General features: G+C 42.9%; 1 protein-coding gene and 1 long non-coding RNA gene across 3 annotated transcripts; one reads left to right on the forward strand and one right to left on the reverse strand.

Annotated features, from left to right (window-relative positions):
- Positions 1-1,686: 1,686 nt before the first annotated feature.
- LOC127308685 (putative F-box protein At1g49610) lies at positions 1,687-4,132 on the forward strand. The gene is made up of 5 exons (XM_051339579.2): positions 1,687-1,843; positions 1,942-2,848; positions 3,040-3,201; positions 3,287-3,440; positions 3,876-4,132. The coding sequence occupies exons 1-5, from the start codon at positions 1,839-1,841 to the stop codon at positions 3,890-3,892; spliced, it is 1,245 nt and encodes a 414-aa protein (XP_051195539.1). The 5' UTR covers positions 1,687-1,838; the 3' UTR covers positions 3,893-4,132.
- Positions 4,133-4,818: 686 nt separating this feature from the next.
- On the reverse strand, positions 4,819-8,006 carry LOC127308686 (uncharacterized). 2 transcript variants are annotated; one of them, XR_007856711.2, is made up of 4 exons: positions 7,691-8,006; positions 6,171-7,613; positions 5,436-5,828; positions 4,819-5,043 (listed from the first exon to the last, which is right to left on the reverse strand). It is a non-coding gene; the product is annotated as an uncharacterized lncRNA (long non-coding RNA). The 2 variants fall into 2 exon arrangements; XR_007856710.2 differs by having other exon boundaries at positions 5,436-5,838.
- Positions 8,007-13,679: the final 5,673 nt, after the last annotated feature.

Here is a 13,679-nt window from a genome sequence, read left to right on the forward strand (position 1 = left end):
TTTTACTTGTCCGAGGTTTGATCTTCGGTATCACTCTATACCTTGTTCAACCTCGTCTCCTGACAAGTACTCTTTACTCGTACCGTGGTATGTGGTCTCTTATGAACTCATTCATATGCTTGCAAGACATTAGACGACATTCCACCGAGAGGGCCCAGAGTATATCTATCCGTCATCGGGATGGACAAATCCCACTGTTGATCCATATGCCTCAACTCATACTTTCCGGATACTTAATCCCACCTTTATAGCCACCCATTTACGCAGTGGTGTTTGGTGTAATCAAAGTACCTTTCCGGTATAAGTGATTTACATGATCTCATGGTCATAAGGACTAGGTAACTATGTATCGAAAGCTTATAGCAAATAACTTAATGACGAGATCTTATGCTACGCTTAATTGGGTGTGTCCATTACATCATTCACACAATGACATAACCTTGTTATTAATAACATCCAATGTTCATGATTATGAAACTAATCATCCATTAATCAACAAGCTAGTTTAAGAGGCATACTAGGGACTTCTTGTTTGTCTACATATCACACATGTACTAATGTTTCGGTTAATACAATTCTAGCATGATATATAAACATTTATCATAAACATAAAGATATAAATAATAACCACTTTATTATTGCCTCTAGGGCATATCTCCTTCAGCTCCTCCTCCGGCCAGTCGAGTCGCGCACCGCGGCTGCCCGTGGCGGAGAGCGAGGAGGAGGACGACCTCGTCCCCGCGCGCTCGCCGACCATCTCCGCCGGGGACTACGTCCACGGCAGTGATGAGGAGGAGGCCGTCCTCGCTCAGGAGAAGGCGATCAGCGACGCGGAGGCTCGGCAGCGCTTCCGCCGGGAGGAAGCCGACGCCGTCCGCCAGGTCAGGGAGTACGAGGCGGCCCGCCGGGAAGCCCGCGTCCGCCGCGTCAAGCTCGAAATAGTCGAGCTTGACAAGGACGACGCGTGAAGATCTTCCACGCCGCCGACCATCTCCGCCAGCACCGGCACCGCCGCGCCCCATAGGTCATATAGGCCGCATTTTGCTTAGCTAGGTTGCGCTTGCCGGTGTACCAGTAATTACGTTTTCAATTTCATGAACTATGTACGTATGTATGCTCAATTGGAGCAACTATGTCATCTAGAACTATGATCATCGCTAAATTTTACCCGCGCCATTTCGAATTCCTCTTTTCAGTTCCATTATACGGTTTCTATTCTGCGCCACTGCGAATTTCGACAGAACTCGCGTTTTCGGTGCACTAAACTCGGCGTTTTCAGTTTGCGTTTTTTCGGGCTCTGTTAGAGATGCTCTAAGAGCTAAAGCGGATTTCCCTAGATTGGACATGGTGTTTTGCCTCATAGGTCTAAATGCACCTATTAAGAAAAATACATTTTAAGTTTATTCTTCTAGTAAAATGTAAAAATTATGTTCACTCACAAAAGTTTGTGAAAAAAATAAATAATATGAATCAGAGGGAGTAAAACAAAGCATTTTTGAGACATTTTTATCCTTTTAACACATGGTACAATAAAAATGTCAATTTTCAACTAAAAATTAGGTGCTCATATAGAATGTGGAGATATATAGATGTTACAACTTTTTCCTGGATTTTTTAATATCTTGAAATTTGCTTTTATTCAAGATAAAGGGACCATATGCACCCAGATCACAAGTGAATTTCCGGTTCTAAAATATATTTTTATATTTTTACAGGGTTCACCCCTATTTTTCTTGCTCACCTTGGTCACCGCCCACGAATTTCAGAGGAAGGCGGGAGTTCATCGTCCGATTCTTGTGGCGGCGGCGCTCGTGACGAGTGGACTTGCCGGCTGCTAGATGAGGTGAGGCGCCGCCGCCGCAAGGCATCCATCTGTCTCTCCCATCCCAGTCTATCCACCCTTGCCGCCTCGCCTCCTCTTATTCTTTCTCTGCCTCGCAGCGCCGACGACGCCGGCAACCTGTTCGACGGAATGACTCCCGGGAAAAAGCACGAGAGTGCGCCGCCGGCCAGAGGCGCCGACCTCATAAGCTCCCTCCCGGACCATTTGCTGCACCACGTCCTCTCCTTCCTCCCAGCGCAGGCGGCCGTGCAGACTTGCCTGCTCGCCCGGCGCTGGCGCCACCTCTGGAGGTACACCACAGGCCTGCGCATCACCGGCCTCGACGGTCCAGTGCCAGCAGAAGAAGTCCGGGTATTTGTGGACCACCTTCTGATCCTGCGTGAGCGCACCGACCTAGACACCGTTGAGATCAAACTCGGATCACTCTCGGAGGAGGACCAGCCTTACTTGAAACTATGGGCCCGTTTCGCTGTCATGTGCAAAGTCCGTGTGCTCACCTTTCATATCTATGACCCTTATCTCTACCTAGATGAGATTCCTCTTGTCTCCCGGCATCTGAGAACATTAGACCTTCAAGGTCTAGGCCTAGGCGAGGCCTTTCTTGATTTCGCTAGCTGTCCTGCATTGGAGCATCTGAAGATGGCCGTATGTGACATCAGTGTTGATATGATATCGTCCCGTACCCTGAAGCATTTGAGCATCACCAATTGCCATGCCGACTCAGGGCAGCAGGTCCATCTTTCTACTCCGGGCCTCGTCTCTCTCAAACTAGATGGCTCCTCGGGTATGACCCCTACTCTTGAAAACATGGCGTCGCTAGAGACTGCATTTGTGTATCTTGGTCATCGCTGCGAGGATAACTGTTTGAGTTACGACTCTGGTGTCTTCTGTGGAACTAATAACATTTCATGTGAGAATTGTGTTCCTAACGGCGACGGCAGAACCGTACTTCTGGGTTGTATCTCAAGTGCTAAACATCTAGAGTTGATGTCTGAATCTGGGAAGGTATGGCAATCATCTTTGACTCCTACCCCTTTATGTTATCCTTTCTTGCTTTTCGATATCTTCGTCGTTGCTGGAGATAGCCTGTAAACAGGTCACATGTGCATCTTCACCAATTAGGAGTTCTAAGATCATCATCTCGCATATTCAGCAAGGATTACTTGATTTGTTTACTTTCTGCATTTATTTTCCAGTTCATTTTCATAAGAGATTTGGAATACTGCCCGACATTTAGCAAGTTAAAGACTTTAGTACTGAATGAGTACTGGTGTGAGGCTCCTGACATGGGTCCACTAGCTTGCATTCTGAAAAACTCACCAGTTCTAGAGAAGCTCACTCTTCAACTTTTCTCCAAGGTATAAATCTTATAAATTGACAATTAATGCACTATTTTAGTTATTATTGATTATTATCTTGGTTAACTATTTGTGCTTACCATAGGGACCAAATCATATGGTGGAAATGAAAGGAATCTACAGTTCAGTGGAGAGGCTGCCCGAAACATCAGAGCACCTTAACATAGTTGAAGTCAAGTGTGATGTGGTTGACGGGAGAATTCTCAAAGTTCTGAAATTCCTGTGTGCATATAACATACGTAAGCTAACTAGTAACACTTTGTGTGTTTTCTGTATTCTGAAAAGTAAATAAGAAAGCAAACAGTTAAGAAGAAACTCCTAAAAATCTGTACATAACATGTCTAGTAGTAGTGTATGTCATGAATCTCATGATTTCTTTTTTCATATTTTCATGGCCTTGAAATTTCTCATGATTTTCTTTGTTCTCATTGGGAGCCAGGTAGATGTTTTCTTGTTAGATTAACAGCTAGAAATGGCCGTACCAAGTATAATCGATGTTTGTTCTCAAATTCATGTTAATATAAGTTTCACCTGGTTAAGCGAATCTCCCTTATACTTGCCGAGTTCTGTTCGAGAATACCAGTATCTTCATCTTTGTTGTGAAGTAACTGAGCATCATCTTTTACTGATGCAGATACACCAGACTCTCATTTATGTCTTCATTTTGTGTACAGGATTCAGTTTCGAGTAAGGGTGAGAAGATCTGGGTTGTCGGTGAGAAGACCTGCCACCCCTTCCGTATTCAGAAATTCAAGGCTTAAGCATATATGCTGCAACTAGGGTTACATCATTTTCTTGCATGTGAACCATTGTGCCAATTCTACCCAGAGTACACAACTTATGAACTCTTCGACTGTCTAGCTTGGCTTGGCTGCATCGTATCCTGTAATATCTACTGCACTTTTCGTTCATGTTGAACTTATTCGGCTCTTCGACTGGTCGTTCTTAGTGTTTTTTTTTTTTTTTTTTTGCTTCAATGCAACTTGTTTTGTTGTGACGTGATCATTTTATTTTGTCTCCTGGTTTTGAACATATGTTCCAAGCAATGGAGGAAATACTCGTTGGTTCATCCTGGGGAGAGCCAAAGGCGCCCGAGGTTTGTTTCTTCCACTCGAATCCTTGTCTAGCGATGGATTCAGACCGTGATGTGCGACACCTCTGAATGTAGCGGTTCCTCTGTCCTGTTGCGCCTATAACAGTGTCTCTCATGTTGGGTGCCCCTTCACCCCTCGTTTCTTGGCATCGGCTGGCGGATCCTTCGAACCCCACGCCAGTTTCAGGAGCTCCCGGCCGGATTAGTCGCCTACACTTTTGTTGTGCATCCATGGAAGCTCCGAAAAGGCGCCCCTCCAATGGCACGGACAACATCTCCTGCTCAAGACGTGGACTGATGCCGATGCTCGGACCTAAAGACATTGCCCCTCCTCGCTCTCATCTACTGGGGTCGATGACTCACGTAAACCTCCATGGTGACTTCAGTTTATGGTCTTCTGTCTTTTCTTGAATGAAGTCATGGCTGAATGTTGAGATGGAATTGGAACTATAATTATACTAGTTGAATGCCCGTGCGTTGCTACGGCTCTCACCCGCTACATATTTAGACATAAGGCATGCTAATATTCCAACTTTTATATTTCACAATACATATTGTATTTCTTGTAGAGTAACTTCTTTGCCATATTGTGCAACAGCGTGTTTTCTTGTAGAATAACTTCTTTGCCAGATTGTGCAACAACCACATAATACGCAACAATTCTTGCTCATAGCCAACCCATATATAGAGTACAAGACAAACATATTGTATTTCCTCCTAAAAGTTACATCTCCACGGATGATCATCACCTACAAAATAGGAATTAATTATTTAGTCATATATCACGCCTCACTTAAAATGTACTAAATCTTGGAAAAAAGCAAACAGTCAATTCACACAAAGAATTTTCATATTTTAAGGAAACAGGTAGCCAAATTATCATGCTCTAAGATATGCACTCATGTAGTTGCGATGTGTAAGTAATACACGAGGGAGTAAATTGTAATGATCTTTTCATTGAAATTATTGTCAAGATAACATCAAAAAGGATTGCTGCTTCTAACGGTTGGTTTTGGTAGCCATAATTTTCTATAGGGAATATCCATACAAAAAAAAATTGGTCACAGTGACAGCTATAGTGCAGCCAAAAATAGTCTCGAAAGCTATAAACAAACGCATATAAACATCACTTTTCACAAACCTTACACAATAGGAAACAAAGGAACATCGTCCTTAAAGCTCCGCATTTACAAGATCTTTGCCCCAATAGTCCACTGCCGATGTTGGTCGACGTAAATCACTCATGAGAATCACCTGGGCGCTCTCAATCCTATCTCCACCCACAATATCATTTTCCAATCATTGGGGTGGAGGAGTTCAATATTCGGACACATGATGGGAGGATAGAGGCGAAGGAAGGCGAACTGATCAATTGAGATTCTATCCAATGGTGGAGTTCCTTGCCATCAGCTCTCAGCTCTGAATCATCACTTAGTAAAATTGAGAACTTTTATACACTTAACTTCTTCAATAATGAGAAAAATGATATTGCAACGTAGATCATATCGCACAACCAGTTCCACCAAAACGCACTCTGCAATCACCTTCACGCAATGGTAAATCAATTGACAACACAAAATTGCCGTGATTCTCCTTTTTAAAGAAAGATAACTTCCATGTGTAAATAATGTTTATTCACATATAAAGTGACATCAACAAATGCTTTTAAAAACCTCTAGTAATATAGGTAAACCTACACATAACCAATCAACTGAACCAAATAATTCATCTATAAATCTATATGTTTTGATCATGTACACCAATTAAGGTATTTGAAGGTTGAATTGCATCAACAAAATTGCCTTGCAAATTTATAAGAATATGTACTGAATTCAAACATATTTCAAAAGACATGTAAAATCTGATTAAAAATTACCTTGATGGAGTTAATGAAGTGCTTTTCCGGAAGAAAAAATTAGTTGAGAAAATTGTATGTTCCAACTCAGCTTTGTCTGACTGCCTATCTTGCGGATACCAGCCTTGATGTTGTTCAGTACTTCCAATATTTATCATGATGTTCTTCTTCATATGGGGAATGCCAACATAAGTACACTTTAAGCACCAAACAAGATGTCAAGAAAATAACCAACCAAGATGATGTAGCTCCACATGAAGTTAACTCGAGGCGAATCTTAGTGGTTAGGGAAACAAAACTATACTGAATCCAGAAATGCAACAGCAATAACTCACCTGGATAAATCATGTTTAAAACATCATGAAATATACTATGTTTAAAATAAGCTCTATTATTTCTGGAAGATAATTAAATGGGGATATGAATAATAGCTCAGCTCAAACACAGAAATCAAATGTTTTATATTGCCATGTCATTTCTCATTATAACGCAAAGTTAGCTAGAAAAAACATGCATTAGGTAGTGATTGTATGAGCCATACTTCATGCTACATAGATGATATGATTCAGCAATGATATGCTACATGCCGGGTGTAATTTCTTGTTAAAGTAATAAAGCTCCCATTATTAAAAAAAATGATTCGGCAATGATGAACTGAATGAAGCTGTAATGAATAACTTGTATACTACATGGAACATGAAACTGCAAGATGTCGATTAGGTATTAAAACGCATTCCCACAAGTAAAAGGATCTTGTGCTTATCGGATATGTACGACCTACTACTCCGGTCCCCCGTGCCACCTCCTCTGGTGACTCGGGTCCAACTTAACTTCCCCCACCCCTTAGGGGTGGACACAAAGCTCAAGGCTCGAGGCTTGGCTCGGGCTCGACAAGGCTCGGCTCGGGCTCGACTCGGCTCGAAGGGTAGACAAGCCAAGCCTAAACCGTCCGATCAAGGCTCGAGGCTCGACAAGCCCGCTCGATGAAGCTCGCAAGCCGGCTCGAAGGCTCGATGCAATAAAAAATACTTGCCTAAAATATAGTAATTTAGAATAATAAACAACAATTGAACAGTGATTACATTTATAACATTGTATAATAAATTTCACAAAGTACCAGTAAGGACAACAATAGGCTATATCACAAGTTCTAGCGGGGAAAAAGAGCATTGTGTCAATTTCCAGGGAGCAAATAGCTGAACTACCAGCTAAACAAGCTACATATCGTATATATGCTCCAACAAACTGACGAAACCATTGATATGTCCGTCCCATGTACTAGCAAAAGCAACAGGAAAGCTACTCCAAAATGAATCTAGAGTAGTCTAGTTTAGCAGGACGGCAACAAATGTGGAAAAAATCAAATTGTATCAACAGTTCACGGCCTCAAAATTGTCTGCTAAGGAAAGATATAATTCTGAAGCCTCAATCCCCGTATCTTGCAGTACACCTCGTGAAATCAATCTGGGAAACAAATAAATCAGTGGAGGAGATTAGTAGTCTGTCAGTGGCGGACACATGTGGAGGAGTTGGATGCACACCAGAAAAGTAGGCGACCGGCGGCCGGCCGGCAGAGGGCGTCGGTGATCCTAGATGACATGTGCCTCGCCGGGTCTAGGGGATCAAATCGGGAGGAGCAGGGGGTAGGAGGAGAAGGAGATGGGCGAGCTGGATGTGGAAGGGAGTCGTCGCACGCGGGGATAGCTAATTCGGAGAAGCAGCAGGCGGGGGTTCCAGGTCAGGCCGGCGGATGGCCGACGGAGAGCCGGCAGGCGGAGGGGCGGCGCAGATGGCAGGCTGGCGGCGCTGGTGCGGTGCGGGTGCTGGCTGGTTAGTTTCGTGGAGAGTAGAGATCAGAGAAGACCGAAGAAAAATGCGATGTGGAGGGGATTCGGTGATTTTGGTGGACGGCTCGTGAGCCGGTCGAGCCGAGCCGCGATCCCACCGAGCCGAGCCTCGAGCCTACTTTTCAGATTTACATTTGGTGCAAGCCAAGCCTGGCTCGGTTCGATTTTCCTCGAGCCTTCACGAGCCGAGCCTCGAGCCGGCTCGGCTCGGCTCGATTCCACCCCTACCACCCCTGCTTCAGTTGGCCCTTACCCTGGTGGTGGTGGGCGCCATTGCCAAAGTTGATGGGGCAGATCCTCTAGTTGTTGCGCGAGACGGAGCCCGGATGCCAGGGAGGTGGCACTCGGCATGATATGCAATCTCAATGAACTCAACTGTAAAATATAAGAAGCTGACACATAACTTTCACTTTGCAAAATATTACTATTTTTTTAAAAAGAATATGAATACATATACAAACATAACTGAACATGAATGGATAAGATTGGATCATTGCTCTCTATAGGCTTACTGAATGAACACCCGAGGCTTTTTCCCCAAACCACATCATGCTTTCCCATTCTCTATTCTCCTTCCCTCCACTGACACCATTTGCTTAGCTCCTATAGTTCATGTGTGCAGCCGCAGCTGCTCTACCACTTCCTACTTTTCTGCAGGTAGTTGGCATCCTGGCATGTGTGGCACGTCACTTAAGTATCTTGAGTGAATGCAGTTCCTAGAAACAGATAGATTGTGTTACCAAGTAGCCGTTAAAAAAATCATCTCCCAGCTTGATGGAGGAATAAGCTTTCCATCGATTTCATCAATCTAGCCCGGAAGACCACGAAAGAATCACCACCGATCAGTTCTTTGTAAAACAACTGAAGTAAGAAATAATAATTAGTAAATAAAACGATTAACAATGCAAAGAAAGGAAAGGACAAAGGAGGCCCAGCTACCTTGTTAGAGGTCTCGATGCAGTTCTTGGAGGTGGTGGTGCGACCCTGGGGTTAGCTGCACCTATCGCGCCTCTCGCCGATCAGCTGCACCCGCATCTTGAGGATAGAGATCCTGGAGGCAGTGTCGCTGTGAGGCCGCCAAGGTGCCAAGTGAGGATCTCATATAGGCCGCTGATAAGGAAGTAGCAGCGTGTGCCAGCGGAGGAGGACTGCATGGTGGACATCTCGTTGTTACTATGGAGACTCCGTGATCATGGAGGGGAGGTCGCCCAGTCCTTGAAGGCAAGTCCCCGGCGGCTAAGGCGCCCGCGTTTGTGGGAGTAGGGATGGTGGCGGGGATGTCGTGGTGGTGGCTGTGGCCAGGTAGCGCCTCGGCGGAGGCGGGCGCGTCAATGGCGACCTCGAGGTGACGGTCATGGGGAGGGAGCACATCGATCGGAGGCGGGTTTGTGGGTGCTTGGAAAATGGAATCGGATCTGGGCAAGAAAAATGGCATTCTATATTGATTGTTCCACCCTGCTAAGGTGATCCTTTTTTAGGGACGTATCAAGATTGATTGACCAGAGAGATACAAGTTGCTGATTAAGATCGAGAGAAATTGGTGGCAGGTCTTGATTGCTTTACATGTGTTACCGATTTATTGTCTCGTGATTGATTGTGGCGATTCAGCCATCCCTTGATTGTAGCGGTTCCACGGTTAATACTCATTGTTTACTTAATTTTAGGGATTTCATGATTAATACTCCAGTGTACTTCCTTATGTGGCATGACGATTTTTGGAAATTACTTGGCGCTTAAGAGATTTTGATGTGGGTAGATTGCACAGACGGCTAGATATCAAGCGGGCGGTGTTTAATACAATTCGACGGTCAAGATGTCTCCAATCTTTGACATCAAACATGTTTGACGACGTACGAACTCGAATATCTTTACTATTAAATGGGAGTTGGTCGTTTGACACTCAACGCAATTTGGTGGTCGTCATTGAAAAGATCCTGGCCATCCAATCTATTCTCCCTACTCCGCTTCGTCCGATCTAATTCAAGGCAAGTTCCCTCCTTCCTTTTATTAGCACTCACGGTATAAATATCATAAAGCACTGTATATCAGTTAATTAGGAAAGATATGTTTTCTTTCTTAAAAAACTATTGTCTCTCACCTCCACCGCCGCCGCTTTTCTCTCCACCAGTCGGTATCGCCTCCCACCTCCACCTGCGCTGCGTTCCTCTCCACCAGTCCATTTCTCTCTCCCACCGATATGGCCTCGCTCCTTTCTCACGCAGCGCCTCCCCAATCACCGGCCATCTTCGCTTCCTTCTCGATCATGCAGCGCCACCCTGGCATGGTGGCACTGGCCTTACAAACTCTCTCCTGACCCTATCATCAATACATACATCGCACCCCAGCGCCAGCTTAGGACGAGCAGTTCTCATCGGAAATTGTTATGGCCTGACTAGGCACTGGCAATTACGGCATCAAGATCCCAGCAGGGGTGGAGGCAGTGGCAGCCTGGTAGGTTCAGCATACCAACGACGGCGGCGTGGGCTGCAACGATTGGCTGATATGATGGAGAAGGCAGCTCGCTGTTGAGGAGTTGGCCGCTGCCTCCGACGGTAAGGCCCAACTTTTGTGCTCGACACCTCCTCTTTCACCGCCATCCTACCCTCCTGGCTCCAGCGGAATTGGAGAAGACACAGTTCTTGTCCTTCTGCAACGGGATTCCTCCATTCCCGTACAGAATGATCCCCCAATCTCCCGATCCGCACAGATCCCCCAATCTCCAAACCGAAACTCTTTTTATCACTCCCCGTGAGGGTCTCTCTCACATTACATGCTTGTGCTATTGTCTTGATGAACGTAGTTATTTTTTCAAGGGCTGAACTTGATGTTTGTGTGCAATGTCATCCGTTTCGGTTAAAGAGTATGGCTTGGACTGATTTAGGGACATCTTAACTTGAGAGTACAATGCAGTTTATTTCAAAGGTATGAAGTACTAATACCCAAGTCACAAATCTTCTCATAAGTCTATGGATTGTTACAAAGTATCTGTTAGTGTACACACCTTTCAGATAGGTATCCACCTCAATTAATTTTCCAACTCATCTCACACAAGACGATGTGCTTCAGCCCTCTCCAGTACCACTGGTCAATTGTATACAGGTATTACTTACTACCACTGGTCAATTGTTACATTCTTGGGATTGAGAGACAATCTTGTGCCGTTTTTTAATTTTGCAGTGCCACTGCATTTCGTTGTAAGATGTTTATGTACGAATTTGAATGTCATCTCCAATTCAGAAACTTCATAATGTTTAGTTTACCATGTGCAAAAATTCTCATCAGTGCTAACTCCTTTTCCTCCTATTTTAGTCATTAAGGAAATTATTATTATATGACTGCAATTAAACATCACGTCACAGTGATGCAGGATGTAGCTATGTTTTCAAGGTCAAAGTTGAGGCATCATCTTCTCAAGCCATCAGGTAGTCCCATACTTACATAATAAAACTCAGATCTTTTGTTTCCTTCGGATCGGTACTAGATGATGGTGATCTTGATGTGGACACTCAAATTATCATGCTTTTACCGCTCTTCGTGAACCATAATTCATTATTGAGTTATCGACTCATAGTTTTATAACCTATTAACTGTATCGTTGAAGTGCACTAACACATAAGCTTCTGCCTATAATATGTTTATGTCGCAGCCAGAAGTAAAAGTCTTTCCATATTAAAATCTTCGCTCATAACTTTATGTAGATGTAAAAAAAATGTAATCCTGGTTGATTTTTATTTAAGAGCTCGTGCATAGAGGACGTTATAAAATTTACTTGCATATTCTGGTTTTAAAAAAAAATAGGTTGGCAAAATTACAAGTGCTTGATGTCCATAAAGGGAAGAAAGGCAATAACTTTTTTCGCTTGCCCACTTCACATGATCATATTGTCAAAGCTCTTTTCATGAGGGGATTTGGGTGTGCCTTGTGCATTTAGTTGGGGTGCGAATCTAAGGCGTGAGACATACATGTTCTCGCTGCACCGCATGTACTTATCGAAGCATTGTGTTGTTCTGGTTTGTTATTTCTGAATATTGATTTCTAGGTTGTCTATAACTAGGAGGAACTGCTATTGACAAAGAGAGAGGTGCCCTCCACCCTGAGTTTCTTCATTCAGCTATCAATACGCATGTTAAACTCCTCATTCTTCTTTCTCCTAGCCTCGGTTAACTTCTCTATAATTCATGCTTCTTATCTATTCCTCCCCACCTCCGAACAAACACTTTTGCCAATTATGGTACTCTGATAAAAAAAAACTCACATATATGTGCTACTTTACTTCCTTGTGGCATTAGTTCAGACAAAAAAAAGAGGCTACTCTACTTCATTGTGCCAGCTAGATAAATTGTTTATGTTTATCATTTTTTTGTCATTCACGGTGTCATAAATTTGATCTTATGTATCATCCCGGTGTTGATCCCATAATATGATATATCATGTGTATTTTGAATTTGCCTCGTTTTCTAGAAAAGGGTATGAACTATTCTATTAAAACTTTGGTGTAACTGGGATCAACTGCATTTTGTTTGCATGGTTATAACTTGATGGGGAACATCTGATCTAACAAGAATATCTGTCAACTTTTTATGAGTTAATAAGATCTAGATGTTTAATAGATTGTTTGTTATTGGTGTTGCTTTTAATTGACATGGTTGTGCAAGGAATGACTCATGGGTGGACGAAGGTGATCCCATTTAATTTCTTTGTCAAAAGAAAGTGGTACTAATTGAGTTAATAGAAGGCATGTTCGTTCTGTAAGAAAAATATGTATCCCTTATTGATAGTATCTTGTGAGCACGAGGATGTGAAATTGCACATATTCCCTTAACCATATTTCTCTTTTGTCAGGGAAAGATCATTGTAAGAGAAGATAGGTAATTTGAATAGTGGACCACACTACAACGATACTGGTTAGACTTTGAAGGTGGCGACGAAGTGTGGTATTCAACACAAAAAACAAACAGAACAAGTGCTATTTAACAATGAAGTGTCCTTGTTTCACTAAGAATTGATAAGTTGCTTTCACCTCGATCATGGAAGATGAGGCCACATCTGTATTCATGATTTTGGTTTTCATTATCTCTTCCAACATTTTTCTAATCTTATTTTACCCGGCTGCAGTGCAATTTCTAAATAGATACAAATTTGAGTAGTTTGATGTGCGCAATTTAGTGCCATGTACTTTTTTTGTCATGTCCAAAAGGTATATGTGGCATCATATTTTTTTCATATATTTTGTTTTGTTTCATATTTCCGTTTCGGTGACAACTGCATCCATGCTTTTATAAACAACACAGTAATTCAAGGTTACACCATCGCAGCTCGGTTGGAAATCTAAAAAATCTCTAAATCACACTGATCATACCAATGTCACCAGGGCAGCCAAGCGTGCATAAATTGGGGTTAATTTACATTCATGTAATCCATTGGATTTCGTAAGATACAATCAATTGGGGTTAATTTACATTCATGTGATGTTGAATTATTGCACCTAAATTGAAGGTGAGTCTTAATGTTTTTGTAAGTTTTGTAAATACCATGTGATTTCCTGTTATACACTAAATTGTCTCTTGCAAAATAAATAAAACACGAGAGACCGTGGCAACGCACGGGCATTCAACTAGTAATAGTAAAGATACAGTAACTTTTGTAGTTTATCACGAATCTTTATCATTTGTCTTTTTTTTTT

This window comes from Lolium perenne, chromosome 6 (assembly GCF_019359855.2).
Source record: "Lolium perenne isolate Kyuss_39 chromosome 6, Kyuss_2.0, whole genome shotgun sequence".
NCBI classification, from domain to species: Eukaryota; Viridiplantae; Streptophyta; class Magnoliopsida; order Poales; family Poaceae; genus Lolium; species Lolium perenne.

Excerpts from the sequence above, each read along its gene's own strand:
- LOC127308685 (XM_051339579.2), top strand. Across the intron at positions 2,849-3,039 it reads TGATGTCTGAATCTGGGAAG|TTCATTTTCATAAGAGATTT; the intron begins GTATGGCAATCA and ends TTTATTTTCCAG. Across the intron at positions 3,202-3,286 it reads CTCTTCAACTTTTCTCCAAG|GGACCAAATCATATGGTGGA; the intron begins GTATAAATCTTA and ends TGCTTACCATAG.